Genomic DNA, 22831 nt, shown 5'->3' on the forward strand with positions numbered 1-22831 from the left:
TTACAAAAGCTAAAGACTTTCCAAGACAAAGCTCATGGGAGGAGCAGATGGCATTTGGGCATTGTGTTGTGGTCTTGCAATCCACTCAGTGCCATGTTGGGCTGATTCGTAGAGTTCCATTTGCAGAGACATCCTAGTGAGCAGCTTCACTAAGAGAAGAAACATTTGAATGAACTTTTTTTTGGTCTTTTTCGTGGTCTTCAGTAAATGCCATTGACTGCTGTTATATTTACAGAAGGTGACAAGAGTGTATCATAGCGTTTATTGAAATGAACTGGTGTCCTTTGCAAGCAATGATCCTTCTGTTCAGGAGAGCTTTTCCTTGTTAGCTGTGATAAGGTGAGGAAGCCATGCAGGTAAGGTTCAGCCCCAGGTGTTTGGGGTGGGATCACTCACAGAGGATTGTCAGTGGCCTGTGGAGTGCAGACAGCCCCAGTGTGCTCCTGAAGGGCAGTGTCCTGCCTTGGCACCACATCGCTCCAGGATCTGCTTCATTGTGCAGCTAGAACTCCTGCAAAGGGAGAAGGGTTCCCACTGCCCTGCAGGCAGGGTGCTGCTTCCCCACCTCCCCTTCCTACACTGGGCATTGGGGGGGCCTGACAGTTTCAGCTGGACAGGAGGGGAATGTGTTCTTCACTAATTTAAAGGGGTGAAAATACATTCTTGCCAAGGGGAGAGAAAGAGGAGGAGGGTGGAGGGATGCAGAAAAGGGGGGCAATATGAAACCTCAGGTGACAAGATCTTTGTGGTGTTTGCCTTTTAGGCCCTAATAAATCTCTAAGGATGACTTAATATGCAAAACCTGTTGAACCTGTTGGCAAGAACAGAGCCCCAGATCCTTACTGCAGAGGGTTTGTTTGTTGCTACCAACTGCATTTCAATTGCCTAGTGATAGTGTTTGCTTTCTTGGAATTTGCTTTCTGGTGCAATGTTCCAGCAGTCCTGACAGCAGCCCTGCAGAGGTGGGGTTGCTGTGGGCCAAGGTACCCCAGGAGCCCAGCCCTGCTGCCAGGAGGGTAAAAGCAGAGGAGTGTCATGGCTTCAAGGGGCTGAGGGTGAGACACGGGGGGAAGCTGCAGTCTCTTCCTACTCTCACTGGCAGGCACGGTTGGTGTTAAACCCATTGCTTTTATAGGAACAGGCTGACCTACTTATTAAGGCATTGTATTTCAGTGTTCAGCTATGGCTGTCTGCCCCAGAAGGGTTGTGTTTCCAACCCAGCTGAAACTCATCCCCCAGCCATGGGAAATCTTGGACAAGGCATGTTGATGTGTCTGTCCGGTGTGAGGAGCTCTGGTACCATAGCAAGGGGCACTGTATCTTATTCCTGTGGAAAAAGGGGAAAAGCCTGCTGAAAGAACTGATATATGCCCAAGAGGAACAGGAAAATAGAAAGAAAATTGGAGAGGATAATATTTAAATGTTATTAAAGGTTTTGACCAGAAACGTGTTTTCTGTGCGGTAGAATAATGGCAAGCCACTTGTGGCAATAGCTGTGGGCGTGCTTGGGGTATCTTAAAGGAACACTGCTTTGCCAGCTTGTGAAATTCAGAGGTGATTGTAATCAGCTGCCCTTCCATAGCCACATTCAGAAAGCACAGGGAAGGGTTGGTTTGAGAAGAACAGATGCAAATGAGCAAGGTGGGACACAACCAAACATCTCTGTGGAGTCAGGGAGGAGCTCCCTCTGCTCCAGTTTGGTCAGCTGGTGGCTCTGTGCTGATGTCAGATTTGTGCATCTCATGTCAAGGAGATGATGGTATCAGCCATCATGGGAAGCAGTCCTGCAGCTCTTTCCAGCCAGGAGTTTTGGACTATTACAGCAAATCCAGATTTCTGTGAGCTGGTGTCAAAATGTGGTGGTGGATAAGTTGAGACAGAACTAAGAAATGTCCTTTCTGTGTCAGGCCATTCCTTCTGCCTCTGCTCTGGGGGCTTTTCATTTTTTCAGAGCTGCTGGGTGTCATGTTGCTACAACAGCAAGAAGTATCTGCTCCATCCATCTGTAACAGTGAACTTAGACTGTCTTTGCTGCTCTGACTGGAATATATACACTTACATGGCTTTAAAATGAAAAACAGATTTGTTGATCTGACAGGATGTCCTCAGCTGATTTAAAATAAAATTTTCTGCTGTTTTTATAGAGGCTCTTATGAATATATCTGTTAAGTTGCCATCCTGGAAAATTGAAATAGTTGTCCAAATAGTCAAAGCATTCCGAGAGATCTCCTCCAGTTTTGCCCCTGAAAAGCTGTGGTGTCCTTCAGTGTTTGCCATGTAGGCTTGGCTTTAAGAACCACGGAAGGAGAAGTTCATTGTAGATGTGCTCAGCCTAAGTGTTATCACAGAATTTGCAAAATTCACTTTTCTGCCTTTTGTGCTTTTTCTCCAGTACCCTGTACTTACGTGCATTCTGTTTTTCTTTGAGGTACACATATACCCTTGTCAAACTACTTAATATAAAAGTTTGGGGAAAAAAAGAGGGAATTTCTATGTTTAAATTCTTTAGAGCAGTCTGCTATCATAATGATAGAGCTGTAGGATTATTACCCAGAGATACAAAATGACAGACATCATAGTTAATACTCATCAGCATCCTCTCTAGAAATCTCAAACAGTCCCATCAATAAAAAGCCTAAGCAAGCTGTGCTGCATTATCCTGATTGAGGGCCAGATCATATTTGATGTTGCTGGGTGACATGAATAGAAAATAAAGTTTTCCCACTTTCTAAAACTAACTTTATAAATAAGCTCTTTGTTACATTGCAGATACATGCTCACGCTTCTATTAAAATACCCATCAGTGACATGAAAACCAACCTCAAACATGTTCCCAGATACTTTGCCTTGAAACTAAAAGGAAGGGAGCATCTCTGGTAAAGGAAGATGTAGCTCAGCGCATACACAGCACTAAGAGTTTGTGCGCTTATGAATTCCAGGTCTTTTACAACCAGTATCAGGTCTAGCAACACTGATACTTAATCAGGCATAATTACCACTCTTAGTCTTCTTTGAAACAAGTGACTAATGACTTCTCCTCAGTCATTTTAAGGCTTTACACTATTTTCCATAACTTTATTATAGTTGAACAATGCACCACTTGTTTCTTTACTCTAAGGAGTCCTGTAACTATCAGATCTGTAACTCTGCTAGTATTTCACTGACAATTTTGCATAAAATAGAAACATCTTCATTGATGTATTCCCAAAGGAATAATATTTGTGGCTTTTATAACAAAAGCATTACGATTCTATACAATATGCCATTAGCATGTTTGTTATACTGGGTAAAATACTGTACCAGATTTATGAATAATTGCCTTGAAATCAGGGCATCAGGTATTTTTAAGGGGAAGAGGAGTGCTATGATGTTTTCAGTTCTGTTCCTGATTATGTGCAGGGCATCTTTTTGCTGTAAATTATTTTGCTGTAAATTATGTCACTAAAATGAAAAATAAATCAAAGGTTTTTTTCTTTTTGTATTTGCTTTTCTGGAGGTTTGCAACCCTTATCCTTTGAGATTTCCCTACACCCAGCTGGAGACAGGAAAGAGAAGCAAGGAGATGGGGAAGAGGAAGGGAAATCTCCAACAGGCACATGGGGAAGCTTAACAACTGCTCACCTTGTGGCCGTGCCAGGGAGGAGATGTGTGCATTGGGAGGGCCTCTGTACCGAGGATGTTGGGGTAGTGGGTCCATGTGGCATGCCCAGGAGAGGGCAGGCACTCATTTAAGATGAGTGCACAGAGATGGGAAAAGGGCAAGGCAAACATGTTCTCTCTGGTTTGGTTTGTTGTAATCAATCCGATTACCCAACGTTATTAAAATTCATTTACCCATGTTTTGCTCTCAACAGTCAGATCTGATGCACAGATCATGGTAGTAAATTGATTTTGCACTGGCAAAGGTAGTACAAACTGTGTGCTATACATATATGAAGTAGAACCTCTGAAAAGCCTTTGTGTTGCACTGACAAGGATTGCAGAAACTGCTGCTTAAAATCAGTAAAACAGCTCTCTCTAGAGTTTGTTGAAATTTTGGAGTACAAAACTAAATGTGGGGCTTTTTCTCTGTTTGGTTGTAAGCACAAAGTTGACAAGATAACTAAATACTTAATAAGAGCAAGCTCCATGTTTCTTCATGGCAGCCTTTGCATTGCCACCCACTTGGTGGGAGCCAGGACTGTTCCTTCCCACCAGAGCCACGGCTGCCTGGTATCAGGAGCTGCCTTTGGTGGGCTGCAAAGAGATGAGATCTAGCACCATTTAAAAGAGATTTTCTTCTCCAGCCTCATTGTATGCCCATGAGAATTGTGCAGAACACGCTTATGATTGTTGTTAATGAAAGCACTAGTCCTTTACGAAACTGTGCTGAGCTATAGCTAAGCTGCCCAGCTGTTCTAGCCCAGGGCTGAGCCCTGCAGGATGCCGGTACCCTGATCCTCTTCCATGGATGCTACTCCTTGTCTGACATATATATACATATAAGTGTTTTCCTGGATTACAGAGCCAGCTCTCACTGTTTTCTAGATAAAGCTTTGTTTCTTTTTTTAAAAAATTTTTTGGTGTCCCACTGCCATAGTTGAGATAGAGACAATACAAAGCAACACACTGCATTTTCAGAAGGCTTCAAAACCATTCTTATTATAGCACACACATTTTTTATACATTGTTACAAAACTCATAAGTTTACACTTTGCTCATTGGTCACGAGAGACAGAGTGCTTATTGGAATAGGCAGTTGCAGGTTTCTCTTATTTATCCTTCTTTCTTTCCTGGCTTTTATGTCAGTGACCTTGGTATAGAATTCTTTCAGGGGTAAACATGGATCTTTTATCAAACATCTCTCTGGCTCACAGAAGTCGCTGTAAAACCTCTTCCACATCCCACAGCTTATTTTAGGCATGACTTGTATGCATGATCAACGCTTGTTCAGCATAAAGAGAAGGGGGTGAGAGCTTCTTAGCTTATTCACTCTGTTTTGTGGAGTAAATACACTTTGCATCTTTCAGCTAATGAGCTAAAAAAGTCTACAAAAGAGTTCTGATTGTGTTCTGCCCGTTTCTTACTCCTTTGGGTAACTTCACCTGTCAGCTAGTGGCCATTCAGAATTCAAGGAGTTTGAACAGGATCATTTATAGCAAATCAGAGGTTCGGAGAAGTGAAATCCTGTGTGTCTCCTTCATTTTAATTAAATACGTTTTAATTAAATTAATCAAAATGTAATAGATAATAATAAAAAGTGGTTTCAACCATTTTAGCTAGAAAGGAGCTTCATGATAGGAGTTGGGCGAGTTGGAAGCAGTGAAGGGGGCTGTAAATGTGACTTAGCAGCAAAGTCTTGTCTTAGTGCTTGCTCTTTAGACTCTCAAATGAATTGCTCTCTCACCACACATCAGTTCATAACATTTCATATTTCCTCTGCTTTTGAAATGTGTGAATAAAAATGCCAGTGATGACAATATTGAATTTTCATGTTTACTAGTATATAGCATAGATGGTGCCAAATCTGACATGCACGTGCAACCGAATTCAAGGAAAATGTAAATGAAAACAAGTTTGAGGAGTTTTTTCAGGTTTGCCGCATATCTTCCACAAAATCTCTTCTGTGAAGTATGGAAATAAGAAACAAAAAAACGTTGATAATTAGGAAGCAGGGTTTAGTCTAAACTAATGGTGTTGCAGTTCTTTTTAAATAATTCTTGTTCTTATGTGTGCTGTTTAACCTAAGTTAAAGCCCCAGCCTAAGGCTGACTAATTTCACTGTAAAGTCTCTTCAGTGTTCAGCCTGTGTTCACCATGTTGCTTTAACCAGAAGTTTTCAGCAGAACAGGCCAGTGTAGTTTCACAATAGTTTCACTGTTGTAATTTGGAAGTACTTCTGCTACTCCAGTAATTTTGTTATCTTGTAGACACCTGCAGTGAGACTTCCAGGATCTTCAAAGCCTATTTTTGTTTTCATACTTAATTATAATAATCCTTCCAAATGGCATTGATATTTTTTGCCCTGCATTACCATTGGCTTGAGTCTCATTCCTCAGCCTGCTTGAGAAGCTCTCTGGCAAAAAAGTCAAAAGGCCCTAAATACTAGATTCCTGCTCTTCTATAATTTCCTTTAGTTGAAAATTAAAGAGGTTTAAAAGGAGTATTGCAGGAAGAGTGGAACGAGTTTTTCAGATGATGGCATTGTTACTGTCTTCCTCCATTGACTTCCTTCAGAGAAGCAGAAGAGCACCTTGTTCCAGTGATGAACATCACTCCCTGAGGAGAGTGCTCAGCCATCATCCACAGAGCTGGAGAAGTCCTTAGCATCTCCATGTACTTGTCAGACATCATCCTGGTGCTTCTGCAGGTTTATGTAGCTAAGCCTTTGTGCAGATAGGCTTTTGCTGGCATAGTTTCTTCATGACTGTGTTTTGTGCTCTTTCCCTCTCTGTCATAGTTTTGCAGAGAGCTTACCTGCCCCAGAGATGCAATTTGGAAGGGTCCCTTCCCCTGGGTCACACTGTGAGCAGCAGCACACTATAAATGCTTCTGAAACTTCACATGCAGACTTATTGCTTTGTTTCAGCTCCTGTTAGAAGAGTTTACTAGAAGTGTTCTGATTGCCAGTCTTGTCTTCAGCCAGTGTTGCTTTACTGAAATTATCTTTAAACTTAATAGTTCTTCTTCTACCTTGCTGTTTATCCCTGCATCCCATGATTACCTCATATTGGTAGTCTTACTTCCTCTCTGCCTTTGTTTTGCTTAAGTGAGCAAGCCAAGTCCTCTGCTTTCTGTTGTAAAGTCAGTTTCCATGTTGGTTTGGTTGTCTAGCTGGGTTTTTTAAGGTTTTATGGTTTTATTTTCAAAGAGTGCATCTTCCCTGCTTTTCTCTGGTTACAGGGTTGATCTAGGTCTTGGTGCAGTGACTTGCAGAAACTGAGGTTATAGAGTTCCTCAGTCCAGTCTGTTTTCCAGAGGTTCCACTGGAAGCATTTAGTTCATCAGAACTTGCTCTTTCAAAATAATAGATCTTAAACAAAATTAAGCTTGCCATTATCCTTCCCACTTAATCTAAACTGAATCACTTCATGGTCCCTTGTTCCAAAGTCATCCTCATTGTTTAACATAAAGAGCAGAATAGAATCTATTCTTGTTCATTCAGCAACATGGGTAAAGAAACTTGTCAGCTGTCACATCCAGGAATAACTGGTCTTACCATGGTTAATAGCATTTGTTCTCCAGTCTGCACTGTGAAGTTAGTCTCCCTTGTTGACGTAATTCCCATTTCTTTTATGATACAGATCTATATCTGGTGTAAGAAGTCAAGAACAGACCCAGGTCTCTTTCTTAGAAATCTTCTTTGACCATCTGTCTGCAGCATTGCCAAACATTTTCTTTTTTATTCTATTTCCAAAGTCTGCTCTTTCTTTATTGCATAACAGTATCCTACAATATAAAATCTGTATTTTCTTTGAAAATCACAGACCTTTTGACACCTGTTTCACTAATAATTCTGTTCCACCCTGTTTGTGAATTTTCCTGTAATAGCAATAGTGCTTTGACTTCCTCTTCTCTTATGGCAGTCTGCCTGTGTTATTAGCACACAGCTATTTTAGCTGCTGGATTTTTTGTTCATCCTTTCTGCTCTTATGTTGGTTTTAGACTGCATTTGGCCCTTACTCTATATACACTGCTTTCATTCGCAGTGTCACATGCCTGACCTTTTCCTCATCATTAGCAGCAACTCTTTTTTTTTCTTCAAATGCCTGAAATACCCTTCTCACTGTTGTTTTCGTGTTTATCTGATATTTGCCCCTTTGCTTTCTGGATCCTGAAACCAGTGGGGAATTTATGTTCACCTCCCCAGGCCTTCCCTTGCTTTGTTCTTGGCGTGGATTGTGCCGTGGTCATTGCAACAGCTGGGACATTCAGGTGAAGCCCTCCTGAGGACTCACCTTGTGGTGAAAGTACCCAGAAGCCACCTTTTCCTGCAGACAGACCTGCAGGGAACTGTAGTGGTTGAGGGAGGCAGGGGGGCTGAAGACATTTCCTCAGGGGTACTCAGACTAAGGGAAATGCATTGGGTTTTTTCCAGCTGGCACGTCCTGTGCTTGCTGGGCTGAAAGAGGTACTTGGTTCTCAAGGCCTGGTGCACACAAATATATTTTGAAATAGCAGTGAGAAGGAAATGAGTGCTTAGAAAAACACTGGTATGGGAGAATATAGGGTATGGTTTATTTGGTCTTAAATGGTCAGAGTTTTATAGAGGACTGCTTCCTGGTCACAGTTTTATAGAGGACTTCCTCTGCTGGCCATTGTCCCACTTTGCTATTGTTAGCAGCAGGGACATTACAAAAGCTTGAGCAATGATGACCTCGATGTCCCAGAGATAACACACATCTGCATAACTGGGTACAAAGAGCATGTGTGTTTATATGTACTCTTCAGTCAAAAAAAAATGTTTGCAACCTGTAAGGCTGCAAGGACTTACAGCCCTCATAATCACGTCTTCCACTGTAGAAGCTGAGGCTGCAGCAATCAGTCAAGAAGATGGTTGAAATTCCTGATCAAAAATTAGGTAAGTAATGATGGAACAGTAAATTGTTTCTCTCTTCTGTGCTAACTCACTAGCCAGTGTTTTCTCTAGCTGATGTTCTCTGTTCAGTACTCCAGGCCACACAGGCTGCATGGAGTCAAAAAACCTTACTGTTGCCATTGTGATTGGTAATTTTTTTTCCACGTCCTTCTGCACTGAAAGTTAGGCTTGCCAGTAATGTGCATCAAAATGAAAAAAAAAAATAAATTAAAGGAACAAAACCAAAGCAAAAATCTCCAACCTGCTTTTAAGCTATATATGCTATAATGCATCGTCTTTATGTGTAAGATGTATTTCTCATCTCTTAAGTCATGTGTCTCTTAAAATATTTTTATTTTGCACTGGTAAAATGACTATCAGTATTGTGAGTCTGTCTTTTAACAGTTAAATTATCTCAATCTTTACTCCCGAGATGAAAAGTTAAGATGCTTTGGTTTCCCACAGCTTTCTGAATGATAGATGAACCTCTTTGAGTTAGTGCATGTATAAGACCTACTATAACGCTTTCTACTATCATTCTTTTTATTAAAGCTAGTATTTTTAACAAGAATACATTGTAACTGTATTTTTGGTTTACAGTTTTTCATCTGATAAAATGGTATTGTTAGGGAATGGAAATAGTATGTGTTGCTTCATGACAATACAAATGTAACAAAATAGAGGTGCAGGAAGAAGGTTTCTGGGAGAAGTGTTCTGTATTTTTTAAAATTAGACCTCTTATGATACTTGTGCCATAGCTTACTTGGCAGTGCCAGAAATGAACTTAAATAGGAAAAATTATTAGTTCATTTAGACCTGTGCCTTTCTTCTTCTGTGTCTCCTACTAGATCTGTTTAAAGGAGTGTGAGATGCTCCACTGTGACTTGGTATTACTAATGAAATTGCCTTCTCCTGGCCTCTATTGTATAACTTCTAGAAGTCTCATGCTTGGTCCTTCGTGCACTGTTGTTGAGATATGAATATAATTTCTTGTTTCTTCTCAAGATCTTGGTTCTGAATCCTACTGGTTTGCTGTACGTTTCCACAAGTATTCCGTTTATTTTAAGAGAACTTCTCAACCTTATTTAAATATTTCAGAAGTGGACTCAGTGGCATCCCACACGAAGGAGTTTGACAGAGTTACAGTACTTACAATTCTCTTCAGGTATTTCTTTCTGCTTTGCACATTGAACATTTTAATTTATTAGGCAAAATAAATTAAAAAGAAAAAGAAAAAAAAAAGCAAATGGGGGAAAAAAGCCTCCACTCTGCTCATTAATCTCTGTGGTTTTGACCTGATTTATACCAAGGTTAACCATCATGATGTGGGAGGGGAAGAGGCATGTCTGTTAATGTAGAAGTTAAACAGGGGCAAGCTGCTCTTTGCCCCGTTGCAGTTTAACAAGCCTGAAGGTAAAGATGGAAGACAGTGTTGCTTTTGCACCATTTTACTACTGATGAAAATTGAAAATATCAAAGAATCAAATAACAAAGTGTAGGAATGGGTTGTGCTAGAAAGTGAGGCAGGAAGGGGGTTAAAAGACTGATTTGTAGACAAGGAATAATCTGAACTTCTGCCTTTTGAGTACAATGGCACTAGGTTTTAGGCATTCCATCTACACTAGGAACATATAAATGGGAAAAAGCAGTGGAGGGTGCTGAAGCAGAAGTAAAATGGGCCAAAAACTAGCATACTGAATGGTAAAATGAAGTACTTCACAAAAATAGTTCTATTTTAGATGTAGTAACTTTAAATTAAAAGAAGATCTTATAAATTCCTTCCTGATGAGATAACACAGCAATGGTTGTAGTGTACAGATGGTGCAGTTTATTTACTAACTACATTTTTTACGTCAGTTGGCTGTAACATTTTCTTAATACCTAAATATGCATCTTAAGTGCCTCTCTCTAGGCATCTGTGCTGGAAAATTCAGGCCATGGTTGCTTTGAACTGCTTTAGCTGCTATTTTCTTTAAAACCTTATGGTATGGCTGTAAAGATAATTTCCTTTTGCACAACCAAGAAGGCACTATGTTACCCTAATTTTTATTTAATTGGAAGGGGATGGATTTGAAGGGTTTGATGAAATGAGATCAAAGTTTAAAATAGTATCAAAATACTACAAATTACTATAAATCACTTTGTCTGTATATAAAATGTACTCTGGTCAGAGATCACAACATAAAAGCGAACAGCTGCCACATATGGCTTTCTCAGGTACATGACTGATTTTAATTCTTTTTTGTGAATTCTAGAATAGTCTGCTACCTGAGGGCTATCCTCTGCATTGCTTGTATGTAATCTCATGCTAAATATTTCATGCCTACCATTTCGCCACTTCACATGTCTGTGCATGACAGATTCTGATCTATACAGGTAACATGCAAAGCAAAGTTGGGCTCAAAGTACCTCTTGACAATGTGTAGAAGATATAATTCCAGAGTGATATTGTAGGTTATTTTTTCACTGAAAGAACTAGGTGCTGTTTACAGATTTGGTGTTCACTGTTGAAGACTCTGTTGGCAAGGGCCATGAATCTAAAATGCAGCAAACAGAACTGCCATGAGGTTTGTGCCACCATTGGTGTCATCTTCATGAAAAGACGTTTTGTGTTTTAAGAGCATTGCTGGCCAAACCACTGCAAGGGGAGGTACTGCAGCTGCAGTAGAAATCCAGCTCCTTGATGCCTTTCATTCCTTATAAGATTTTGTAAGTGCTTAAGGCTTCTTCCAGGTCCTTTCTGGTACCTTGTGATGGACCCTTGGTGTGTGAGGGACCTGAAACTTCAGACTGTAGTGTGAAGTACCAAATGTATAGCTAGACTGCAGTTGTTTGTTAGGAAGAAATGTGGCTGCTGGCAGTTTTTGTCATTATCTTCTTACCAGTCTCCAGTGTTGCCTGTCTGAGACTTTGACATACTTCTTTGTACAACACCCCCAATCCTTCCTTTTCTTCATTGTTCCTTACTTCCCCCTTTCACAGGGAAGGCTGGACATCTGCTTTCCACTGACAAAAAATTAACAGTTCATGTATGCAGGCAGTTCACCATTTACTTGAATTAGCAAAAAAAGAAGCCAGAATGCATTCATTTAAATACTTAATTTTTTATATTCCAAAACATTGTATGTAGTTATTTTTAACCTGGTTTCCTAGGGAAAGATGTTCCTGCAATCATGTTTCACTAACCACCCACTGTTAATAGCTTCAGGAGCCTTTGTGTTGATCTCAGACTTCAGGTAGGGCAGAGATCTCAGTTCTGAGATCCACAGCGTCACAAACACAGGCCAGGTAGAAGGGACAGGATCCAGTTACCAGCTGGTGGGGATGCAGCAGTAAGCAAGGTCAGGCCTTACAGCTACAAATGGAAGCATCCACGTGGAAGAGACTGCAGAAGGATGGCATTGGGGAAAGGGCCATCAGTGTGGGGGCATGGTGGAGACTGGCAGCCAAAGCCAGAGGTGCCAGTCCCAGCAAAGGTGCCTTTCAGTCCCATGTCTTTGGTGCTGCTCCTCATGGCTACTTCTTGGCACACTGCTCATGAGAACACCTCCAGATTGTGGACGAAAATGATGCAAAAGAATGTGCCAGCTTTTCAGTCTGCCTCTTTGTGTGGGCTCAGACAGCTGGCCCTCAGCCCTTGTCTCACTTGTGCACCAGTCCCTCCTTTTTCTTTCCACCTTGCAGTAGGAAAACCAAAAGCACATTCTCCTGGATGCTACTGACACCCCCATTCATGCATGCCTCTGAGCTCTCTTACCTCTGCCAAGGCATTATGGAATAGTTGTCTAGTTTCCTCAATAACATACCAGCAGAAACAGAAACATGGCAGGTGTGGATGGGCTTGACACATGGCTATGCTTTGGGAGACAGCTGCTGCAGACGCAGCCCTGTGTTGTGAGCAGCTCGTGTCCATGTCTTACATCATTGCAGAAACACTGTGGTATCGTTAGTGGTCCAAGGTCTAAGAATGCACCTTTTAACAGAAACTGGTTGCATCAATTTTATCTCAAATCACAGAGTTTATTACACAAACAAAACCCAAAGTCATCAGGAAATGTGCTTTTCCTGGTAGTGTCCTTTTATTCTTTCAGCAGCAAAATTCGCTTTATACTACAGTGTCATCCACTGAACTAAAGCAAAACAAAATTTAGGAACAGCCAATAAATAAATATTGAAGTTGGCTGTATGAATTATGATATGCTAAATTCAACTTCTAACAATCTCTTCATTTTATGGTATGAAAAAGACAGAAGAATTCTGGTGAATTTGGTTTGTCTTTCTCAGGCTTCTTTGCTCTTTTGTCCTGCTCTTTAACAGTAGATGGATTATTCCTCTTCAGTTTGAAAGCACGCACTTGCAACTTGGTGTTGTGGTGGTGTGTGGATCCAGTCTTGCAAACATGGCATATATTTGGGAATGATGCTGTTGGGAAATGGCATTTTCAGCATACATAATTGCAGTAGGAATTCTGCTTTTGAGGTATCTTCAGACTTGAAGATGAACATAAGTTGGTAATGCTGCTTTTTCTTTGGAAAATGTTGGCCTGTCCAGAAGACCCAGGCACCTTTTATACTAAGTCTGCTGCTGCTGCTTCAGCTTCAGTTTGACACCAAATACACTGTTTCTCTGTTTACTGTTTTAGCACTTAAATAATAGAGTAGTAGCCTATAGAAGAGTGCTTGCAGCTATTCGCAGAAAAGTAGTACATACTTAGACTAATAAAAAGTCCCTTTTTAAAATTCTGCAGTCAAGTGAATTTCTGTTTGGCTTAAGCAGATTTTGAAATCCTGTCTACATCATTTGTATTGTTAATATATTACAGGGCTTTATACCACATCACATTACTGGGAATAGATTTGAAATATATAAAGATCAAAAATACAAATATTTTTAACGTTGGTAATTTTCTGTCATAACAGCCAAAATAAAGTGCCATGAAGCTATTAGTAGTAAATTAATTTTTTTTGTATGTAATTTAGTATAAATACCGACAAGCTGAAAAAACCCCCAACCCCAAACAACAAATGCATACTCATTAGTCATTCAGTTTAGCAGCACAGAGGCAGCAGTCAGCTAGGGTGTGCGTTTTTATGTCTGCTTCAATTGCACACTTCATTTATTTGGACATGGCATAGGCGGCTTTCTCTGTCACACGGCATCACTGCGCGATTAGCAAGTTGCGCCCCAGGGCAGCTGGGACGCTTTGCTGGGGCAGATGTTCTTTTCAGCTTATTCAGTGGCCGTTGTGGGGTTGTTTACTGTTGTCATAGATACCTGCATTTCCATAGCAGCCGAGCCTGTTGTGTGTGAAGCAAGTGAATATAGTTATAAAAGGATCATATTTTGTTCTGTCTCTATAACTTACCATCTGTCAGCTGACTTTTCATGATGGATTCAGAAACCAATTTAAGAATAACAGCAGCCAGCTGATCATTTTTGCTTGTATTAAAGTGACAGTGGACAGGAATGCAAATAAGTTGGTGCTTCAATGAAATGCTGGTTTCTTTTTTTTTTTTCTTCTTAATTGCAGCAGTTTGTCTTCCAACACTTTCTCAAACTTTGCTGAAATCTTTCTTGACAAATAGAAATGACCAAGTGTCATCTTCTGTACTTGCTCAGGTATTCCTTGTGCTTTCCCACTCCTCCGCTGTCAGCTCATCCCTCTCTGTTGCTTCCAAATTGTGATGTTGCACCTGCTTTCGCAGATCCTTTGTAATGAAATCTGAATACTGTCCACAGAATTAAACAGGGAATTGGTGAGGCTAACAGCAAAAGTATCATGCACACACAAGCATAAGTATGGCTCAGTGACATAGATCACCACTCTGTTTAACAGTAACAATGGGACCACATGCAAGTTTGGGGATGAATTTAATGTGTAGTCAGCAAGCCCTCTGAGTGGTGAACTCTCACACCTTTTCACTTGGAGACATGGTCAAACCTGTAGTTTAGCAATGGGGGTGAGAAGATTAGCCCAGTTGTAAATAATGTATTTATTGGTTGATTTTTCCAGATCCTGACATTGATGCTGCCACTGCCATGATGCTTTTGAATACTCCCCCTGAGATACAAGCAGGTTGTGAGTAGATATTTCTATAGCATATAGCAACATAGACGTATAAAATTAATATTCTCTTTTATAAGTATACAGCATACCAGATAAAAAGGATGTAATAAAGAAGTATAACTTCCCTTGTAGACCCTTGCACTTCCTTGACCCTTACATGAGTATAATTTTGTGGTTCATATTACATTTGTTACATGAATAATATTAATCCGTGATCTCTTATGTAAAAGAGAGGTTATTGTTATTCATGACATACACTTAAATGAGTAACATACTATTATCCATACTGATAGAAAGACCTGGGGCAACAGCCAGGAGAAAGGCAGGGAGAGAGAGAAAGAGAGCAAGAGAGTGAAGGATACATGGCATATGGTTCTGTTTTCATTTTGTTTTGATTTGACTCCTATCGTGTAAGTTACCACAGCCATCTGGATGCTTTCCATTCACTTGGGCACTGTTTCAGCTCCTTCCTTGCACACATCCTGCCTGGTTTGTTTTTTTTTTTTCTCTGACTGATGCAAGGTGGTAGGCAAGTGACAAGGAGCAAAGAGAGGTCTCTTTTCCTGCCAATACTCTCCTCCCTGTTCTGTGACCAGACCTAAGGTTTTAATGCTGTGTATTACCAGAGCACTGAAGAGGCCTGGACCCCCACTGTACTGGGCTGTGCAAATACTGCAGGAACCATCCTGTCCCTCAGAGCTTGCAGTGAAGGTATTACAGGAATCCACAGTGAAATACAGCTGCACAAAAACAGAGAATACAAACATACCACTAGTCAGCAAGCATGGTAGTAATGCCAAGTGACAAACAGCTCTAAAAAATAAAGGCAGAAGTTAAAATAGAAACCATTACCAAGACTGTCTAGCATCACTGCTATTGTTCTAGCCTGGGCAACCAACTCCAAATTCCAGGGGAAGCCTTGATTTGCACTTTGATACTCTGCCTGGGGAAGAGAGTCAATTACCATCAAAGCATTTCCCATGCAGCTGAGGAAAGCTATTGTCAGCCTGCTTTGTGACCCTGCCAGAGGAATGCTTCTTGAGAAGCTTCTCTCAGGAGAGCGTGATGTACCAAGAAACTGTTCTGGAAAGAGAAGAGTGGTCCTTGTCCTCCTCTCCTAAGCAGCTTTCAGGAACTGTGCATGCTAAAAGGGCAGGCAGTTCCTGCTATGGGTAGGTAGGAAGAAGGAAAAATTTTATTAGGAAGAGGAGATTATGCTTTGTAACTGATTAATTAGCTTTAGGGTTTTAAATGACCATTTAAAATTCCACACCCATGTGTGAAACACTGCTAACACAAATGAATGAAACACTGCTAATCACAAATGAATTCTAAAATCAGCTTTTGCTTTTTTATGAAACCTTGAAAAGATATCTGACAAACATTGGTTAACATTTACCCCAATTCCATCATCCTTTAGTTTTCATTCAGAAAAACAAAAAGGCGTAGTAAAAGAGTAAAATACTGTTATTAGGATTATTTTGTGTTTGTGTAGGTTTTACTGTATAGATTCATAAAACTGATTGTTCACATTGCTGCTAAAGGTTAGGAATATGCAATTATATTTAGAATGTTAATGTCAGAAATCAGTTTCTTAATTATTAACACATTGCAGTATATTCACAGACCAAATACTTATCAATTGTAACTAAAGGCAGAAGTTCAAAGTAGCCAGCTGTGTACAAGTTTCTACTGAAACCTGCAATCCAGCTGGCACCAGGAGTTAAAGCATGAAAGATACTGTGATATGCTAAGAGAGGGCATGTAGGAACATAGATTTAATACTTTTTGCTTCAGTTTATTGAAGTAGTGTTTCATCAGGTTTTGTAGGTTTGTGTTTGAAAAGAAACAGCAACTGAAACACCTGCTTCCTTTAGAAGCAGCTATCACAAGTTACACATAGTTGGGATTTTTATTAGTAGTCAGTTCATGAATATTAATTCCAAAATACTTGACTTGCACTGAAAACTGTATTTTGATGTGCAAGGCAGTGAGTACTGTCTGGGCCATCTTGGGCAAGTTGCATCAAATTTATGAGCCTGTTTCCCTCTGGTGAATCTAATTTGGAGAGAGGAGAGAAGAAAACAGCATGGTGAACAAATGGTAGAGCTCAGTTTAAAACTCATGGGTACTAAATCAGTGAAGTCCATGAGTTAGTTTTTCACAGTTGCTTTTTTGTACAAAAGATTTTCAGCACTTCAGTTCTTACCAATGTCTTGAAAGTGAATATTGCTAGCTGTCATATTCCAGCACAGTATTCCCTGCTCCTAAGAGTGTGACGTCCTGGGCACGTCATTGAGTCTTGCCAAAACATGGTGTTTTGCCATGATTAAAACAGGAGATAGGTTTTGGTACTTTTGCAGTGTGTTTGAATTCCTGAGATTCAGGTCACTGGAAGCGTGTAAGTAGCAACACCTTCTTAATTGGTGAGGTCATTTTGAACTTCTGACCACTTGATTTTCTGGAGGGATGAGTACAGAAGGGACAGTGTTAGTGTATGGCAGCTACTGCTAGTGAACAGTGGTGTGGTCAGAGGGATTGTCGTGGAAATACTGATTTAATTCAAGAAGCTTCTCACTTGTGCTCAGTGTGATACACCTAACTTCAAGTTGATGCATAGTCCTTTACCCGTTGCTATATAATTTGTGAATTGCACACAAATGCAAGTACATTGCTCAACCTAAAGTTTAATACTGCAAACAGCTATTAAACAGTGCTCAGAGAAAGGGTTTGGGTAGAAATCAGGAAAATGAGAGTCTTTCCAGCTCTGATATCCATCTTCTGGTTTCAGTACTCTCATCACTACTCAGTTGGTTGGGTTGGCTAGAAAGTGGTGGCCTTCAGAAAACTTAGCAACACTGGTTTTGTTAGTGGTTCCTTGCAGGAGACTGAAGTGCTGTGGTAGAGTTATCTAGGGAGAGAAGAGCATGGAGTTTTGCTGAGTGCTTCTTAAAAAATAGGTTTTCCAGGGTTGAAACCAGTGTCTCTCTGATTTGGAAGTCTTTATTAATTTTCATCTCAAAACATATAAAACCCAGACTAGATACATATACTGTAAGTTTGGTAGGAGGAGAAGTAATTCTCTAAAGAGATCTGCTTTACCTCTATACTTCTAACACTGTACCCCAATGAAATTTTCTTTTTAAACTAATGCAAGTGGATTGTATATGAGCAAGATACATATACAGGAATGAAGACCAAAACAAAAATTGCCGTAATGACAGTCAGAAATTCTCCAAATAGGATAAAATAGAACATGCTGTTTTCTTGGGACATTTTTATTGTACATGAAACTCTATAGATGTAATGTTCTATTTGTACTGCTTATGGACAAGTCACTTAGTATAACTGAGACAGCTTCCAGCCTAACTTTGAGTATCAGAAAATTATAAATCATTGAGAGTAAAATGTTTCATAAAACTATTTTTACTGACAATTTTGTATTAAAGCAAAAAGTAGGAGAAGACATTTTCATAATGCTCAAACTTTCTGTTGCTGGATTTTGGTTGGGATTTTGTTTGGTTTGTTTTACTTTGGTGTTTAATATTAAGCCATTATAAAGGGATGAAATAAATTTGGAAAGAAAGCTTACTTTTATGAAGTAGTTTCTACTTCTTCCTCCGTACTCCTCATAATATTTTTCGAAAAAGTACAAGTGTGATAGGATTATCAGGATATGTTTGTCTTCCCCACCTCAATTTTTGTTTAGAACAAATGGCTTGTTGGATACATCCTAGATTCACAGTTTGTAAGGACTACAGAGTATGGAATTTTGAAGGTATAAAATTGTCCTTGAGCTGTAAAATACAAGTTGGGCATATGTCATCAAATTTGTGCCTGGGATATGACAGCTGAATAAAGTTACACATTTGGCAGAAAACATTCGCTTTTGGCAACTTCTGATGTCCCATCCACTATAGATCATCCACAATTTCCTACTTCCAGTTCTTGTAGCCTGATCTAAAGAATTTTGCTAAACACTGTACTGAAAGAAAGCTTGGCAGAAAAGAGCTGGAGCTGACAGATATTAACCAAAACTCAGTACCTCTTGTCTATAATGATTTCTTCTGTGCTACAGAAAAGTTGGGTCAGGGGAGTGAGCCTGGAGATCAGTGCATGTGCTGTATGATGATAGAAGAGGCAAAGAACCAGTCTATTCCTGCAGGATACACTCACACATTCCACTTCTTTAAAATTCATTTCTCAGTAAATACTATTCATTCTTCCTTGCTAAGTATCGGCTACCTTGAGCTAGACAGTTTAATGAAGTGTATGTTTGTTTCCTAGAGCACACAAAGAACATGTTTTTTACCAGTTCATTTTCTTGATTGACAACAAGTCTCAGTCCTTGCTTATGCTTCATTTAACTTGCACATGCCAACATTTAACCAAGTTAGTTTCCTTTTCTAGTGAGCTTTTGGGGTGTCAGTGTGTCTGGTAACTATCCATTACTTCCTCCTTCTTTTGCATTTCAGTTTTACCAAATTGCTACATTGTTTGTTTGACAATCAAATCTTCAGGGAAGGACCTAGTCTGACACAGTTTTTCTGACACCGTTGTGAGGATCTTGGATGAGGTGGCTATCTCAGCCAGAACAGGGCTTGCTTCACCTGCACACCCCTGCAAGTAAGAGATCAGGGATCCAGTCTGTTGAGACATGTGATGAAAGAAGTCCATAGTTGGATTAATCTATTCAGCTAATGTGCACCCAAGAGCATTCTCTGGATTAAAATAGTCCTGCACTGGCTGTGGAGTGATCATGTAGCCCTCTACTTACTTTCCATCTACAAACCCTGAGTACAGGCTACAAAACAACACTGGATTTTTGAAGGGCTTCTGTTGGATCCTTTTAACACTATGTGAACATAGTGCCTTGATGGATTCAGATTATGGTGTGTTCTCCTACATGTCATTCACCTTATTGTCTGTTAAACTATAGCATGAAAGTTCACTACAAAAGGAAGATATTTTTTCCCCCTTGGAGAATTTCAGAGGCGTAGTATTGATTTTTGACATTGGATGCATTGCTTCACTCCAGAGTTAGCCAGTGGAGACTCAGCTGGTTGAGTCTACTCAGGTTGTGAAATTCCACCAGAGCAGCATAAGATCCAGAAATAATTTCTCCATTCATGAAGCAGATTAGGGGCAAATACTCAGTACACACTTTGACTCTACTCCAATGAAAGTGTTTCCTGGGTTTTAGTTATCTGAGAGCAGAGTAGAAAACATAGCAGTGGTGGAAGTTGAAAGGTGAATAATGATTTTGTCATTTCAGACTCTTTGTGTTTCACTGGGAACATTTTGTGAAAAGTCAAACCTTCATGAAAGAGATGCACAGGTCTTCTTGCATTGTTTTTTTGAGCTGAGTTTCTCAGACATAAACGGCTTTCGGCACTTGCACAGAAAATGTGTAAATTGCATTTCACACTTCTGCCTAGGAATTGGGAACCTGTAACCTGCCTGTACTCTTGGTTAAAAAAGCATTACAAGAGGGGGGTCAGGACTGTAAGGTGTTCATCCAGATTGGCACTGATTGATGATAAGGCTTGGAGTAAATTATCTTACCTCCACACCTTGAATCTTCTATCTAAAATATAAATATCTCACCTCAAAGTATGGGTTTGAAACGTAATTAAAGCTTGTAAGGCGTAAATGTATCTTTGGAATAAAAGCACCACATTATTTCAGTAAATAATCCACAACCCTTCAAAAGCACCAAGATGTAGAAATAATTCCTTGAATATAAGTAGCTGTCATACAGCCTACACAAAGGCTGGAAGACTCTGTGGGTACCAAGGACAGTGTAACAGCAGTTTATCCATAATCTTTTATAAATTAAGTAATTAATATTATTTTTTGTAAGGATCAGTTTTGATGCTTTAAATGCTGTAAGTAAAGATGAATGAGCAAGAAAGATCAATCTTATGGTGGCACATTGGTAATGTGGATAACTAGAAATTAATACCTTTTACTACTGAAATATTTTAATCCTGCTGTTCATTTTAGGTTTAGAGTGCTACAGAAGCTGATTTACCAGAAAGTTGGGATGTTGCAGGTGTTTTTCTTTGTGGTTCCATATATTTCCTGAAAGGATACACCACATAGTCCAGTGTCCTTTTTCAGTGATCCCTTGCATACAACCTTTTTGTTTGTCTGAGTGATGTAGTGGTTGTGCTGAATCATAATTCAGAGTCTGAGGAAACAAAACCAAAAATCAGTAGCAATAACACTGCTGTTGCAAGCTGAAACAGTTATTGAATTCTGAGTGATGATTTCATTATCCAGAGCTGTGCTATACTTTAGAGAAAAGTTAGAATCACAGAGTCATGGCTAAGACCTCTTCTGGCCTGAATATTCTTATTGAAGCCTTTCAGTGAGTGGTGGCATGAGGCGCAGACTGGCCATGACTGAAGAGAATTTCATAGGCAGGACAAGAGACCAAGTTATCTCTTAGGGGATGTTTTCATAAGACAGCAAACTTCTGTGTTTTCTTTTTTTACAAACATCTGTTACTTCTGTAAGGGACTGTGTGGAGAGAGAGGGCATCTCTGTGTGTGTGTGTGTGTGTGTGTGTGTGCACGCAGGTGTTAATGTGGGAATGTTTTAAATGTGAAGCTTTTGAAGAGAATGTTTCCTGGATGGCACTCCGAGGCTTACAAACCTGCAAAGGGACAAGTAAAACAAAGGATGGGTTCCAGTGAGGGTGTCAATGTATAGAAATCCTAAGTTGTGAGACTTGGCAGTGTATTTGATATAGGTACAGATATAGATAAATACATTGGAGTGCAGGGAAAAAAGCAAACTCAGAAGAGATATAGAAGGACAGACAGGAAGCTAATTTTTGAGAATTGGTGAGGAAGCAAACAGGATGTTCTAAAGAAGCAATGGGAGTTGTCAATAAGGGATAGAGGAGAAGAAAAATAATAAAATAAGCATCAGTTAACTCTGCCGGCAGACCAGGATGATTAGGTAATCTGGGGAAAGAAGAGATTGGGCATCGAGGAGCCTGTTGCTCTCTTTTTGCAGTAGCACTTTCACTATGTTTGCTTTGAAGTTTTACAGTGTATATTTAGACAGTATCTATAGCTAACTTACATTCTGCACATATGCATAAATGTTTCATTTCAATATAAAACTGTGGTTTGTATCATAGTGAAGAGAAAATTCCCAGATCTTTCTCAGTCAAAACTTCTGGTTCCTTTCTTTTGATAGGACTTGGTAAACATAGAGAAACCATACTATGTAGTGCAGTATAAAATCTGTCCTTCTTAAAATTTGTTGAAATAACCATGCCCATTTGAAATTGTGTTTTATTGATCTTTGGTATTCAGCACATTTATCTGTGGCTTTGAATTTGCCTGTTACCTTCGTGTTTTAGGTTAGCCATATCTTTGAGCAGACTGCTTTTCTTTCATGACACTGCTGTTTTGACCATCTCAAGGTTATGCTGTTGAAACAAATATAATAAGAAATTCAGCATATTCAGTTTTAACATGATAATATTCCTCTGCAGTATCTAGAAACCAGAACATCAGAGCAGAGAAAGCCTTACATTGTCCCCCAAATGAAAGAGGTTTGACCGATTCTTCATAAACTACCAATGAAGGGAAAAGTGTACAGACTAGGGAGGTATAAATAGCAAAATGCTATTTAAAATTATTCTGGTCATTGAAAGCTGACCCAAGTTGTTATAAACTAGGTTCTGTAATTTTAGCCATTTGAGGCTGTACTTAAGCACCTAAATATAACTGACCTGTTCTTCAAAGGTGCTCAAAAGCAAGAGTGGGTGTAACACAGTGACAGGATTTGATCGGGAGAGTGATGTGCTCTCACAAGCAGGAGAAAGAAGATTATTTTCCCAGAACTAATCTGTGTGGTCTGGAGTGAAACAAGGTGAGCACCAGGACAGCAGGAGGGGAGGTGTCGATCTGGCCTGATGTTTATAGGAAGTTGAAGTGTACCTCAGCAGCTTAGAACTAGCATACTTCTGAGCCTATACTCCCCTGCCTCAGAATACACTAGTATTTTGGGGTGTGAATATTTGAATATATTCACAATATATTTGAAGTTGGACATGTAAAGTGTATGTGTTGATTCTGAATAATTTTTCTAGTCTATGTGTAATTTGTTTAAAAATAAATTCTGTGGGTGTATATAAAGCGATACGGTTTACATTTATCTTACAAGTGTTTATATAATATCTGTAT

The 22831-nt window shown here is 39.7% G+C and overlaps 1 protein-coding gene and 1 long non-coding RNA gene across 15 annotated transcripts in view; one reads left to right on the forward strand and one right to left on the reverse strand.

Annotated features, from left to right (window-relative positions):
• The window catches only part of FOXN3 (forkhead box N3), a 208132-nt gene that overhangs the window by 166590 nt on the left and 18711 nt on the right, over nt 1–22831 (forward strand). For 9 of the 14 annotated variants that reach the window (XM_064423621.1, XM_064423618.1, XM_064423617.1 and 6 more), the window contains one exon: nt 14571–14636. The exons of 2 other annotated variants lie outside the window; for them this stretch is intronic. In XM_064423621.1, coding sequence (XP_064279691.1) covers nt 14571–14636 — 66 coding nt within the window. The remainder of the gene's footprint in view (nt 1–14570; nt 14637–22831) is intronic. 3 more of the 14 variants (XM_064423622.1, XM_064423625.1, XM_064423627.1) reach the window with 1 other exon arrangement.
• On the reverse strand, nt 8814–21352 carry LOC135302758 (uncharacterized). Its single transcript, XR_010364307.1, has 3 exons — nt 16834–21352; nt 15248–15364; nt 8814–14286 (listed from the first exon to the last, which is right to left on the reverse strand). It is a non-coding gene; the product is annotated as an uncharacterized LOC135302758 (long non-coding RNA).

This window comes from Passer domesticus, chromosome 6, assembly GCF_036417665.1.
Source record: "Passer domesticus isolate bPasDom1 chromosome 6, bPasDom1.hap1, whole genome shotgun sequence".
NCBI lineage: Eukaryota > Metazoa > Chordata > Aves > Passeriformes > Passeridae > Passer > Passer domesticus.